Source organism: Cyrtonyx montezumae, unplaced genomic scaffold, assembly GCF_038088225.1.
Source record: "Cyrtonyx montezumae isolate F1298 unplaced genomic scaffold, pur_monq_1.0 scaffold_162, whole genome shotgun sequence".
Taxonomy (NCBI): domain Eukaryota; kingdom Metazoa; phylum Chordata; class Aves; order Galliformes; family Odontophoridae; genus Cyrtonyx; species Cyrtonyx montezumae.
This window is the reverse complement of record NW_027071895.1, coordinates 3,636-17,424: the sequence shown is the minus strand read 5'-3', so window position 1 is coordinate 17,424 and position 13,789 is coordinate 3,636. Positions and strand designations below refer to the sequence as shown.

The 13,789-nt window shown below is 61.4% G+C and overlaps 1 protein-coding gene across 1 annotated transcript in view; it reads left to right on the top strand.

The window, feature by feature from the left end:
• Positions 1 to 10,341, top strand: part of LOC136046495 (cyclin-dependent kinase 16-like) — a gene marked incomplete at its 5' end in the record, with an annotated part of 33,481 nt that extends 23,140 nt beyond the window's left edge. The window contains 3 exons of the mRNA XM_065733080.1: positions 6,279 to 6,376; positions 8,708 to 8,813; positions 10,241 to 10,341. Coding sequence (XP_065589152.1) covers positions 6,279 to 6,376; positions 8,708 to 8,813; positions 10,241 to 10,328 — 292 coding nt within the window. The remainder of the gene's footprint in view (positions 1 to 6,278; positions 6,377 to 8,707; positions 8,814 to 10,240) is intronic.
• Positions 10,342 to 13,789: the final 3,448 nt, after the last annotated feature.

Sequence of the window (13,789 nt, the reverse complement as noted above, 5' to 3'; positions counted from 1 at the left end):
TGGGGTCTGGGTAGGATCTATGGGGTCTGAGTGGGATCTATGGGGTCTGGGTGGGATCTATGGGGTGTGGGTGGGATCTGTGGGGCTGTAGGGGGTCGGGGCGTGCCTCGCACGAGGGCGTTGCACGAGGGCCTTGCACGAGTATGATCTTAGGGATGTCCTATGGGGCCTGGGTGGGATCTATGGGGTCTGAGTGGGATCTATGGGGTCTGGGTGGGATCTATGGGGTCTGGGTAGGATCTGTGGGGTCTGGGGGTGCTGTATGGTGTCAGGGCGTGCCTTGCACGAGGGCCTTGCACGAGGGCGTTGCACGAGGATGAGCATAGGGATGTCCTATGGGGTCTGGGTGGGATCTGAGTGGGATCTATGGGGTCTGGGTGGGATCTATGGGATCTGAGTGGGATCTATGGGGTCTGGGTGGGATCTATGGGGTGTGGATGGGATCTGGGGGGCTGTACGGGGTCGGGGCGTGCCTCGCACGAGGGCGTTGCACGAGGGCCTTGCACGAGTATGATCTTAGGGATGTCCTATGGGGCCTGGGTGGGATCTATGGGGTCTGAGTGGGATCTATGGGGTCTGGGTGGGATCTATGGGGTCTGGGTAGGATCTGTGGGGTCTGGGGGTGCTGTATGGTGTCAGGGCGTGCCTTGCACGAGGGCCTTGCACGAGGGCGTTGCACGAGGATGAGCATAGGGATGTCCTATGGGGTCTGGGTGGGATCTGAGTGGGATCTATGGGGTCTGGGTGGGATCTATGGGATCTGAGTGGGATCTATGGGGTCTGAGTGGGATCTATGGGGTCTGGGTGGGATCTATGGGGTCTGGGTGGGATCTATGGGGTGTGGATGGGATCTGGGGGGCTGTACGGGGTCGGGGCGTGCCTTGCACGAGGGCCTTGCACGAGGGCGTTGCACGAGGATGAGCTTAGGGATTTCGTATGAGATCTGAATGGGATCTATGGGGTCTGGGTGGGATCTATGGGGTCTGGGTGGGATCTATGGGGTCTGGGTGGGACCTTGGGGGCTGTATGGGGTCGGGGCGTGCCTTGCACGAGGGCCTTGCACGAGGGCTTTGCACGAGTATGATCTTAGGGATGTCCTATGGGGTCTGGGTAGGATCTGAGTGGGATCTATGGGGTGTGGGTGGGATCTATGGGGTGTGGGTGGGATCTGTGGGGCTGTAGGGGGTCGGGGCGTGCCTTGCACGAGGGCCTTGCACGAGGACTTTGCACGAGTATGATCTTAGGGATGTCCTATGGGATCTGAGTGGGATCTATGGGGTCTGAGTGGGATCTATGGGGTGTGGGTGGGATCTATGGGGTGTGGTGGGATCTGTGGGGCTGTAGTGGGTCGGGACATGCCTTGCACGAGGGCCTTGCACGATTGCCTTGCACGAGGATGAGCTTAGGGATGTCTTCTGGGGTCTTCTGGGGTCTGGGTGGGATCTGAGTGGGATCTATGGGGTCTGGGTGGGATCTATGGGGTGTGGATGGGATCTGGGGGGCTGTAGGGGGTCGGGGTGTGACTTGCACGAGGGCGTTGCACGAGGGCCTTGCACGAGGATGAGCTTAGGGATTTCGTATGAGATCTGGGTGGTATCTATGGGATCTGGGTGGTATCTATGGGGTGTGGGTGGGATCTATGGGGTGTGGGTGGGATCTGTGGGGCTGTAGGGGGTCGGGGCGGGCCTTGCATGAGGGCGTTGCACGAGGGCCTTGCACGAGGACAAGTTTAGGGGTATCCTATGGGATCTGAGTGGGATCTATGGGGTCTGGGTGGGATCTATGGGGTGTGGGTGGGATCTGTGGGGCTGTAGGGGGTCGGGGAGTGCCTTGCACGAGGGCCTTGCACGAGGGCCTTGCACGAGGATGAGCATAGGGATGTCCTATGGGGTCTGGGTGGGATCTGAGTGGGATCTATGGGGTGTGGGTGGGATCTATGGGGTGTGGGTGGGATCTGTGGGGCTGTAGGGGGTCGGGGCGTGCCTCGCACGAGGGCCTTGCACGAGGGCCTTGCACGAGGATGAGCATAGGGATGTCCTATGGGGTCTGGGTGGGAGCTGAGTGGGATCTATGGGGTCTGGGTGGGATCTATGGGGTGTGGATGGGATCTGTGGGGCTGTATGGTGTCAGAGCGTGCCTTGCACGTGGGCCTTGCACGAGGGCCTTGCACGAGGATGAGCATAGGGATGTCCTATGGGGTCTGGGTGGGATCTATGGGGTCTGGGTGGGATCTGTGGGGTCTGGGGGGGCTGTAGGGGTTCGGGGCGTGCCTTGCACGAGGGCGTTGCACGAGGGCCTTGCACGAGGATGAGCTTAGGGATGTCCTCTGGGGTCTGGGTGGGATCTGAGTGGGATCTATGGGGTCTGGGTGGGATCTATGGGGTCTGAGTGGGATCTATGGGGTGTGGGTGGGATCTATGGGGTGTGGGTGGGATCTGTGGGGCTGTATGGGGTCGGGGCGTGCCTTGCACGAGGGCCTTGCACGAGGGCCTTGCACGATGGCCTTGCACGAGGACAAGCTTAGGGGTATCCTATGGGATCTGAGTGGGATCTATGGGGTCTGAGTGGGATCTATGGGGTCTGGGTGGGATCTGTGGGGTCTGGGGGTGCTGTATGGTGTCAGGGCGTGCCTTGCACGAGGGCGTTGCACGAGGGCCTTGCACGAGGATGAGCTTAGGGATGTCCTCTGGGGTCTGGGTGGGATCTGAGTGGGATCTATGGGGTGTGGGTGGGATCTATGGGGTGTGGGTGGGATCTGTGGGGCTGTAGGGGGTCGGGGCGTGCCTTGCACGAGGGCCTTGCACGAGGGCCTTGCACGAGGATGAGCTTAGGGATGTCTTCTGGGGTCTGGGTGGGATCTGAGTGGTATCTATGGGGTGTGGGTGGGATCTATGGGGTCTGTGTGGGATCTGTGGGGTCTGGGGGTGCTGTATGGTGTCAGGGCGTGCCTTGCACGAGGGCCTTGCACGATTGCCTTGCACGAGGATGAGCATAGGGATGTCTTCTGGGGTCTGGGTGGGATCTGAGTGGGATCTATGGGGTCTGGGTGGGATCTATGGGGTGTGGATGGGATCTGTGGGGCTGTAGGGGGTCGGGGCGTGCCTTGCACGAGGGCCTTGCACGAGGGCTTTGCACGAGGATGATCTTAGGGATGTCCTATGGGGTCTGGGTAGGATCTATGGGGTCTGAGTGGGATCTATGGGGTCTGGGTGGGATCTATGGGGTGTGGGTGGGATCTGTGGGGCTGTAGGGGGTCGGGGCGTGCCTCGCACGAGGGCGTTGCACGAGGGCCTTGCACGAGTATGATCTTAGGGATGTCCTATGGGGCCTGGGTGGGATCTATGGGGTCTGAGTGGGATCTATGGGGTCTGGGTGGGATCTATGGGGTCTGGGTAGGATCTGTGGGGTCTGGGGGTGCTGTATGGTGTCAGGGCGTGCCTTGCACGAGGGCCTTGCACGAGGGCGTTGCACGAGGATGAGCATAGGGATGTCCTATGGGGTCTGGGTGGGATCTGAGTGGGATCTATGGGGTCTGGGTGGGATCTATGGGATCTGAGTGGGATCTATGGGGTCTGAGTGGGATCTATGGGGTCTGGGTGGGATCTATGGGGTCTGGGTGGGATCTATGGGGTGTGGATGGGATCTGGGGGGCTGTACGGGGTCGGGGCGTGCCTTGCACGAGGGCCTTGCACGAGGGCGTTGCACGAGGATGAGCTTAGGGATTTCGTATGAGATCTGAATGGGATCTATGGGGTCTGGGTGGGATCTATGGGGTCTGGGTGGGATCTATGGGGTCTGGGTGGGACCTTGGGGGCTGTATGGGGTCGGGGCGTGCCTTGCACGAGGGGCCCTTGCACGAGGGCTTTGCACGAGTATGATCTTAGGGATGTCCTATGGGGTCTGGGTAGGATCTGAGTGGATCTATGGGGTGTGGGTGGGATCTATGGGGTGTGGGTGGGATCTGTGGGGCTGTAGGGGGTCGGGGCGTGCCTTGCACGAGGGCCTTGCACGAGGACTTTGCACGAGTATGATCTTAGGGATGTCCTATGGGATCTGAGTGGGATCTATGGGGTCTGAGTGGGATCTATGGGGTGTGGGTGTGATCTATGGGGTGTGGTGGGATCTGTGGGGCTGTAGTGGGTCGGGACATGCCTTGCACGAGGGCCTTGCACGATTGCCTTGCACGAGGATGAGCTTAGGATGTCTTCTGGGTCTTCTGGGGTCTGGGTGGGATCTGAGTGGGATCTATGGGGTCTGGGTGGGATCTATGGGGTGTGGATGGGATCTGGGGGGCTGTAGGGGTCGGGGTGTGACTTGCACGAGGGCGTTGCACGAGGGCCTTGCACGAGGATGAGCTTAGGGATTTCGTATGAGATCTGGGTGGTATCTATGGGATCTGGGTGGTATCTATGGGGTGTGGGTGGGATCTATGGGGTGTGGTGGGATCTGTGGGCTGTAGGGGGTCGGGGCGGGCCTTGCATGAGGGCGTTGCACGAGGGCCTTGCACGAGGACAAGTTTAGGGGTATCCTATGGGATCTGAGTGGGATCTATGGGGTCTGGGTGGGATCTATGGGGTGTGGGTGGGATCTGTGGGGCTGTAGGGGGTCGGGGAGTGCCTTGCACGAGGGCCTTGCACGAGGGCCTTGCACGAGGATGAGCATAGGGATGTCCTATGGGGTCTGGGTGGGATCTGAGTGGGATCTATGGGGTGTGGGTGGGATCTATGGGTGTGGGTGGGATCTGTGGGGCTGTAGGGGGTCGGGGCGTGCCTCGCACGAGGGCCTTGCACGAGGGCCTTGCACGAGGATGAGCATAGGGATGTCCTATGGGGTCTGGGTGGGAGCTGAGTGGGATCTATGGGGTCTGGGTGGGATCTATGGGGTGTGGATGGGATCTGTGGGGCTGTATGGTGTCAGAGCGTGCTTGCACGTGGGCCTTGCACGAGGGCCTTGCACGAGGATGAGCATAGGGATGTCCTATGGGGTCTGGGTGGGATCTATGGGGTCTGGGTGGGATCTGTGGGGTCTGGGGGGGCTGTAGGGTTCGGGGCGTGCCTTGCACGAGGGCGTTGCACGAGGGCCTTGCACGAGGATGAGCTTAGGGATGTCCTCTGGGGTCTGGGTGGGATCTGAGTGGGATCTATGGGGTCTGGGTGGATCTATGGGGTCTGAGTGGGATCTATGGGGTGTGGGTGGGATCTATGGGGTGTGGGTGGGATCTGTGGGGCTGTATGGGGTCGGGGCGTGCCTTGCACGAGGGCCTTGCACGAGGGCCTTGCACGATGGCCTTGCACGAGGACAAGCTTAGGGGTATCCTATGGGATCTGAGTGGGATCTATGGGGTCTGAGTGGGATCTATGGGGTCTGGGTGGGATCTGTGGGGTCTGGGGGTGCTGTATGGTGTCAGGGCGTGCCTTGCACGAGGGCGTTGCACGAGGGCCTTGCACGAGGATGAGCTTAGGGATGTCCTCTGGGGTCTGGGTGGGATCTGAGTGGGATCTATGGGGTCTGGGTGGGATCTATGGGGTCTGAGTGGGATCTATGGGGTGTGGGTGGGATCTATGGGGTGTGGGTGGGATCTGTGGGGCTGTATGGGGTCGGGGCGTGCCTTGCACGAGGGCCTTGCACGAGGGCCTTGCACGATGGCCTTGCACGAGGACAAGCTTAGGGGTATCCTATGGGATCTGAGTGGGATCTATGGGGTCTGAGTGGGATCTATGGGGTCTGGGTGGGATCTGTGGGGTCTGGGGGTGCTGTATGGTGTCAGGGCGTGCCTTGCACGAGGGCCTTGCACGAGGGCCTTGCACGAGGATGAGCATAGGGATGTCCTATGGGGTCTGGGTGGTATCTATGGGGTGTGGGTGGGATCTATGGGTGTGGGTGGGATCTGGGGGGGCTGTACGGGGTCGGGGCGTGCCTTGCACGAGCGCGTTGCACGAGGGCCTTGCACGAGGATGAGCTTAGGGATATTCTCTGGGGTCTGGGTGGGATCTGGGGGGTCTGGGTGGGATCTATGGGGTGTGAATGGGAACTGTGGGGCTGTAGGGGGTCGGGGTGTGCCTTGCACGAGGGCCTTGCACGAGGGCGTTGCACGAGGGCGTTGCACGAGGACCTTGCACAAGTATGATCTTAGGGATGTCCTATGGGGTCTCGGTAGGATCTGAGTGGGATCTATGGGGTCTGGGTGGGATCTGTGGGGTGTGGGTGGGATCTGTGGGGCTGTAGGGGGTCGGGGCGTGCCTCGCACGAGGGCGTTGCACGAGGGCCGTGTGGCGCAGGGGCGTGGGCTGCATCTTCTCGGAGATGGTGACGGGCCGCCCGCTCTTCCCCGGGGCCACCGCCGAGGAGCAGCTGCACTTCATCTTCCGCCTCCTGGGTACGGGGGGGGGTTATGGGGGGGGGTTATGGGGGGGGGATTACGGGGGGGGGGATTATGGGGGAGGGGGGATTATGGGGGGGGCTTTCTGTGGGGGGGGGGGTTCGGGGGGGGGGATTATGGGGGGGGGGATTATGGGGGGGGTGCTTTCTGTGGGGGGGGGCTTGGGGGGGAATTATGGGGGGGGGGATTATGAGGGGGGGTTTCTGGGGGGGGGTTGGGGGGGGGATTATGGGGGGCGGATTATGGGGGGGGGTTTCTGGGGGGGGGGGCACGGGGGGGGGGGATTATGGGGGGGGGGGCCTTTCTGGGGGGGGGATGGGGTTTCTGTGGGGGGGGGATTATGGGGGGGGGCACGGGGGGGGATTATGGGGGGGGTTTCTGGGGGGGGGCACGGGGGGGGATTATGGGGGGGGGTGCTTCTGTGGGGGGAAGGCTTCGGGGGGGGGATTATGGGGGGGGCTTTCTGTGGGGGGGGGATTATGGGGGGGGGCACGGGGGGGGGATTATGGGGGGGGGCTTTCTGTGGGGGGGGGCTTGGGGGGGGGATGGGTTTCTGTGGGGGGGGGATTATGGGGGGGGCTTTCTGGGGGGGGGCGTTTGGGGGGGGGATGGGGTTTCTGTGGGGGGGGGGGTTGGGGGGGTTTCTTTGGGGGGGTGGGGTTTTTGGGAGGGGTTCTGTGGGGGGGGGTTGGGGGGGGGATGGGTTTCTGGGGGGGTGATTATGGGGGGGGATTCTGTGGGGGGGGGTTTGGGTGGGGGGATTATGGGGGGGGTTTGGGGGGCAGGTGGGGGTTTGGGGGGGTTCTGTGGGGGTTTGGGGGGTTTCTGTGGGGGGGTGGGGTTTTTGGGGGGGGGGTTTGGGGGGGGGTTGGGGGGGATTGTGTGTGGGGGGGGTTTGGGGGGGGATGGGGTTTCTGTGGGGGGGGGATTACGGGGAGGGATTCTGGGGGGGGGGTTTGGGGGGGGGTTCTGTGGGGCGGTGGGGTTTTTGGGGGGGTTCTTTGGGGGGGGGGTTTCTGTGGGGGGCGGGTGGGGTTTGGGGGGGTGGGGTTTCTGGGGGGGGGGTTGGGGGGGGATTGTGTGTGGGGGGTTTTGGGGGGGGATGGGGTTTCTGTGGGGGGGGGATTATGGGGGGGGGAGGGGGGTTTGGGGGGGGGTCTGTGGGGGGGGATTCTGTGGGGGGGTGGGGTTTTTGGGGGGGGTTCTGGGGGGGGGTTGGGGGGGGGATGGGGTTTCTGTGGGGTTTCTGTGGGGGGGATGGGCTTCTGGGGGGGGGGTTTGAGGGGGGTGGGGTTTCTGTGGGGGGGGATGGGGTTTCTGTGGGTTTCAGTGGGGTTTTTTGGGGGGGATTTGGGGTTATTTGGGGGGGGATTTGGGGTTTGGGGTGCGGGGACTTTTTGAGGTCCATTTCGGGTTTTTTTGGGGGGAATTTGGGGTTTTGGGGTTTTTTTGGGGGGAGCAATTTGGGTTATTTTGTGGGGATTTGGGGTTCTATGGGGTTTTTTGGGGGGCAATTTGGGTTATTTGGGGGGGCATTTGGGGTTATTTTGGGGGGGATTTGGGGTTTCTGTGGGGGGGGATTTGGGGTTTCTATGGGGTTTCTATGGGGGGGAATTTGGGGTTTTTTGGGGGGGAAATTTGGGATTTTGGGGGGATTTGGGGTTATTTGGGGGGGGGATTTGGAGTTATTTTGGGGGGGATTTGGGGTTATTTTGGGGGGGATTTGGGGTGTGGGGTTTGGGGGCTCATTGAGGTCCATTTGGGGTTTTTTGGGGGGGGATTTGGGGTTTTTTGGGGGGAATTTGGGGTTTCTATGGGGTTTGGGGCTCTTTGAGGTCCATTTGGGTTTTTTGGGGGGGAATTTGGGTTTTTTGGGGTTTTTTTTTTGGGGAGCAATTTGGGTTATTTGGGGGGGAAATTTGGGGTTATTTTGTGGGGGATTTGGGGTTTCTATGGGTTTTTTTGGGGGGGGATTTGGGTTTTTTGGGGGGAAATTTGGGATTTTGGGGGGGATTTGGGTTATTTTGGGGGGATTTGGGGTTATTTGGGGGGGGATTTGGGGTGTGGGGTTTGGGGCTCTTTGAGGTCCATTTGGGGTTTTTTTGAGGGGGAATTTGGGTTTTTTTGGGGGGGGATTTGGGGTTTCTGTGGGGGGGGATTTGGGGTTTCTATGGGTTTTTTTGGGGGGGATTTGGGGTTTTTTTGGGGGGGAATTTGGGTTATTTTTTGGGGGGATTTGGGTTATTTTGGGGGGATTTGGGGTTTGGGGTTTGGGGCTCTTTGAGGTCCATTTGGGGTCTTTTTTGGGGGGCGTTTGTGGGGTTTCAGGGACTCCGACGGAGGAGTCGTGGCCGGGGATCACCGCCAACGCTGAGTTCCGCTCACACCGCTTCCCCACCTATCGCCCCGAGGGGCTGCGCCGCCACGCCCCACGGTCCGCCCCATAAGTGACCCCCGCGCCCCACAAGTGACCCCTCCGCCCCATAAGTGACCCCCCCCCATAAGTGACACCTCTGCCACATAAGTGACCTCTCCGCCCCCATAAGTGACACCTCTGCCACATAAGTGACCTCTCCGCCCCATAAGTGACATCTCTGCCCCATAAGGGAACTCCTCCACCCCATAAGTGACTTCTCTGCCCCATAAGTGAACACCTCTGCCCATAAGTGACCCTCTGCCCCCATAAGTGACACCTCTGCCCCATAAGTGAACACCTCCGCCCCATAAGAGACCCCTCTGCCCCATAAGTGACCCCTCCGCCCCATAAGTGATCCCCCCCGCCCCCCATAAGTGACATCTCTGCCCCATAAGTGACCCCCCCCTGCCCCCATAAGTGACACCTCTGCCACATAAGTGACCTCTCTGCCCCATAAGTGACACCTCTGCCCCCATAAGTGACACCTCTGCCCCATAAGTGAACACCTCCGCCCCATAAGAGACCCCTCTGCCCCATAAGTGATCCCCTCCGCCCCCATAAGTGACCCCTCCGCCCCCATAAGTGACCCCCCCCGCCCCCATAAGTGACACCTCTGCCACATAAGTGACCTCTCTGCCCCATAAGTGACACCTCTGCCCCATAAGGGAAGTCCTCCACCCCATAACTGATTTCTCTGCCCCATAAGGGAACTCCTCCACCCCATAAGTGAACTCCTCTGCCCCATAAGTGACTCCTCTGCCCCAAAAGTGACCCCTCTGCCCATAAGTGACCCCTCTGCCCCCATAAGTGACCCCTCCGCCCCATAAGTGACACCTCTGCCCCATAAGGAACTCCTCCACAGCATAAGTGACCCCCCGCCCCATAAGTGAACACCTCCGCCCCATAAGAGACCCCTCTGCCCATAAGTGACCTCTCCGCCCCCATAAGTGAACACCTCCGCCCCATAAGTGACCTTTCTGCCCCCATAAGTGAACTCCTCTGCCCCATATGTGACCCTCTGCCCCCATAAGTGACACCTCTGCCCCATAAGGGAACTCCTCCACCCCATAAGTGACTTCTCTGCCCCATAACTGAACACCTCCGCCCCATAAGTGACCTCTCCGCCCCCATAAGTGACATCTCTGCCCCATAAGGGAAGTCCTCCACCCCATAAGTGAACTCCTCCACCCCATAAGTGCCCCACACCACCCCCCCAACTGCCCCTCCAGCCCCCCAAGTGCCCCATACCACCCCTGACATCTCTGCCCCATAAGGGAAGTCCTCCACCCCATAAGTGAACTCCTCCACCCCATAAGTGCCCCACACCACCCCCCCCAACTGCCCCTCCAGCCCCCCAAGTGCCCCATACCACCCCTCATTGCCCCCCCAGACCCCCAAGTTCCCCCTTCACCCCACTGATAGCCCCTCCCCCCCCCCACTTCCAGGTTGGACCACGAGGGCGCCGACCTCCTAGGGAAGCTGCTGCAGGTGAGGCCACGCCCCCTTCCCACAAGCCCCGCCCCCTCTCCATAAACCCCGCCCCCTTCCCCACAAACCACACCCCCTTCCACGAAGCCCCGCCCCATCTCGCTAAACCACGCCCCCTACTTCGAAGCCCCACTCCCCTTTTCATCAAGCCACGCCTCCTTCCACCAAAGCCACGCCCCCTTGCATCAAGCCACGCCCACGAGGCGGCAAACCACTCCTCCTTCCCAGAAGCCCCTCCCCTTTCTCACAAAGTACCGCCCCCTTGGCAACAAACCACACCCCCTTCCCGAAAAGCCCCGCCCTCTTTCCACAAGCCCCGCCCCTTCCCATTAAACACACACCCATTTACCCGAAGGCCCGCCCCTTGGCAAAACAAGCCACGCCCCCTCCTGCTTAACCCCGCCCCCACGGCAACAAACCCCTCCCCTCTGCGAAGCCCCGCCCCTTTTAGAAAGCCACACCCCTTGGCCTCAAAGCCACGCCCCTTCAGCAAGCCCCGCCCCCCCCCACCACATAAGTGCCTCCTCCTGCCCCCCCAAGTGCCCCCCAAGTGCCTTCCTGCCCCCTAAGTGCCCCCCAGACCCCCAAGTCCTCTCCTCAGACCCCTAAGTGTCCCCCAAGTGAGCCCCGAGCCCCATAAGTGCCCCCCCAGCCCCACAAGTGCCCCACTCACCAGCCCCCAGTTGCCTCCTCCTGCCCCCCCAAGTGCCCCCCAAGTGCCTTCCTGCCCCCTAAGTGCCCCCCAGACCCCCAAGTCCTCTCCTCAGACCCCTAAGTGTCCCCCAAGTGAGCCCCCGAGCCCCATAAGTGCCCCCCCAGCCCCACAAGTCCCCTCCCCAGTCCCACGAGTCTCCACCCCAGCCCCACAGTGCCCCTCTTTAAGCCCCCCAATCCGCCTCCTCCTGCCCCACAAGTGCCCCCCCAGCCCACTAAGTGGGCGTGGCCTGAATTTGGGGGGGGCGGGGGTCGTGCTCAGTTTGAGGGCGACGGCGCGTGGCGGCGGCGGACGCCATGGGGCACCCCTTCTTCTGCCTGCCTGGGGCCGAGGGTCTGCACCCTGCCCGACAGTGAGTGGGCGTGGCCTAAGGGAGGAGGGGGCGTGGCCTAAATGGGGACGTGGTCCGTTGGGGGCGGGGGTTAAAGTGGGTGGGGGCTGGAATGGGGCGGGGGTCCGTGGGGGGAAAATGGGGCCCGTAGAAATGAATGGGAGGGGGGAGGGGCTTAAAGGAATGGGAGGGGACTAAGGGAGGAGGGGGCGGGGCTTAAGGGGTGTGGTCTGTGGGAGGCGGGGCTTAACTGGGTGGGGGTCTGAATGGGGCAGGGGCGGGGGGTCAATGGGAGTGAATGGGGCCCATAGAGATGAATGGGAGGGGAGAGAAAGGGGGGAGGGGCTTAAAGGAATGGGGAGGGGCTTTAAAAGGAATGGGCGTGGCCTGCGGGTGGGCGTGGTCTTGGAAGGGGGGCGGTCCTAAAGTGGGCGGAGTCTGAATGAAATGGGTTCCATAGAGATGAATGGGAAGGAGAAAGGGGGGAGGGGCGTGGCCTATGAGTGTGGGCGTGGCCTAAGGGAGTGGGCGGGGCTTCCTCGGCTATGAATGAATGAATGAATTTATGAATGAACGAGTGAACAAGAGGAGGTGGGCGTGGACAATGTTGGGCGTGGCTTATCTGTGTGGCGTGGTCTACGGGAGTGGGCGGGGCCTATGGGAATGGGCGTGGCCTATGGAGTGGGCAAGGCTTCCTGGGCTATGAATGAATTTGAATGGGAGGAGGTGTGTGGGGCGTGGCCTATGGGAATGGGCTTAGTCTATGGGAGTGGGCGTGGCCTGTGGGAGTGGGTGTGGCTTATCGGTGTAGGCGTGGTCTATGGGAGTGGGCGTGGGCCTATGGGACTGGGTAATGCTTCCTGGGCTATGAATGAACTTGAATGGGAGAAGGTGGGTGGGCGTGGCCTATCGCGGTGGGCGTGGCTTACAGGTGTGGGCGTGGCCTATGGGAGTGAGCAAGGCTTCCTGGGCTATGAATGAACTTGAATGGGAGGAGGTGGGCGTGGCCAATCGGAATGGGCGTGGCCTGTGGGCGTGTCCTATGGAACGGGCGTGGCCTATGGGAATGGGTAATGCTTCCTGGCTATTAATGAACTTGAATGGGGAGGAGGTGTGTGGGCGTGGCCTATTGTGGTGGGCGTGGCTTACAGGTGTGGGCGTGGCCTGTGGGAATGGGCGTGGCCTATGGGACTGGGTAATTCTTCCTGGGCTATGAATGAACTTGAATGGGAGGAGGTGGGCGTGGCCAATCGGAATGGGCATAGTCTATGAGAGTGGGCGTGGCCTATGAGAGTGGGCGTGGCCTATGGGAGCGGGCGTGGCCTATGGGAATGGGCGTGGCCTGTGAGAGTGGGCGTGGCCTATGAGACTGGGTAATTCTTCCTGAGCTTTGAATGAACTTGAAAGGGAGGAGGTGGGTGGGCGTGGCCTATCGTGGTGGGCGTGGCTTACAGGTGTGGGCGTGGCCTGTGGGAGCCCGGGGGGGGGTGCGGGGGGGGGGCTGAGAGCTTCACCCCCCCCCCCTGCCCCCACTTTTGCCCCCCCCGCCCCCCCCCCCCCAGCCACGTCCATCTTCGCGCTGAAGAGATCCAACTGCAGAAGGAGACGGGACTGCGCTCGGCCTCGCTGCCCGACCCCGGTGAGCCCCCCAAATCCAGAGCTTTCACCCCAAAATTTGGGGGCCCCCCCCCCCCCCGTTCCCCCCCCTTCAACTGGGGGGAAGGGGGGGAGGGGTCGTCCACTCCGAAAAAAGGGGGGGGGGGGGGAAATATGGGGGCGGAGGGGGAGCCCCAAATGTGGGGAATGGGGGGGGGGGGATGAAATCTGGACCCGTTTTATGACCCGCCCCCTTAATTTGGGGGGACCCTCCCTTAATTTGGGGACCCCCCCCTTAATTCTGGGACCCCCCTTTAATTTGGGGACCCCCCCACTTTTAATTTGGGGACCCCCCCCCCTTGATTTGGGACCCCTCCCTTAATTCTGGGACCCCCCCCTTAATTTGGGGGGATCCTCCCTTAATTTGGGGACCCCCCTTGATTTGGGACCCCCCCTTAATTCGGGGACCTCCCTTAATTCGGGGACCCCCCCTTAATTTGGGGATCCCCCCTTTAGTTTGAGGACACCACTTTCATTTTGGGGACCCCCCACTTTTAATTTGGGACCCCCCCACTTTTAATTTGGGGATCATCCCTTAATTTGGGGACCCCCCCCTTAATTTGGGGATCCCCTCTTAGTCTGGAGACCCCCCCCTTAATTTGTGACCCCCCCCCCTTAATTTGGGAATCTCCCCTTTAATTTGGGCCCCCCCTTTTAATTTGGGACCCCCCCCTTTTAATTTGGGGACCCCCCCCTTTTAATTTGGGGACCCCCCCCTTTTAATTTGGGGACCCCCCCTTAATTTGGGGATCCCCCCTTTAGTTTGAGGACACCTCTTTCGTTTTGGGGACCCCCCCTTAATTA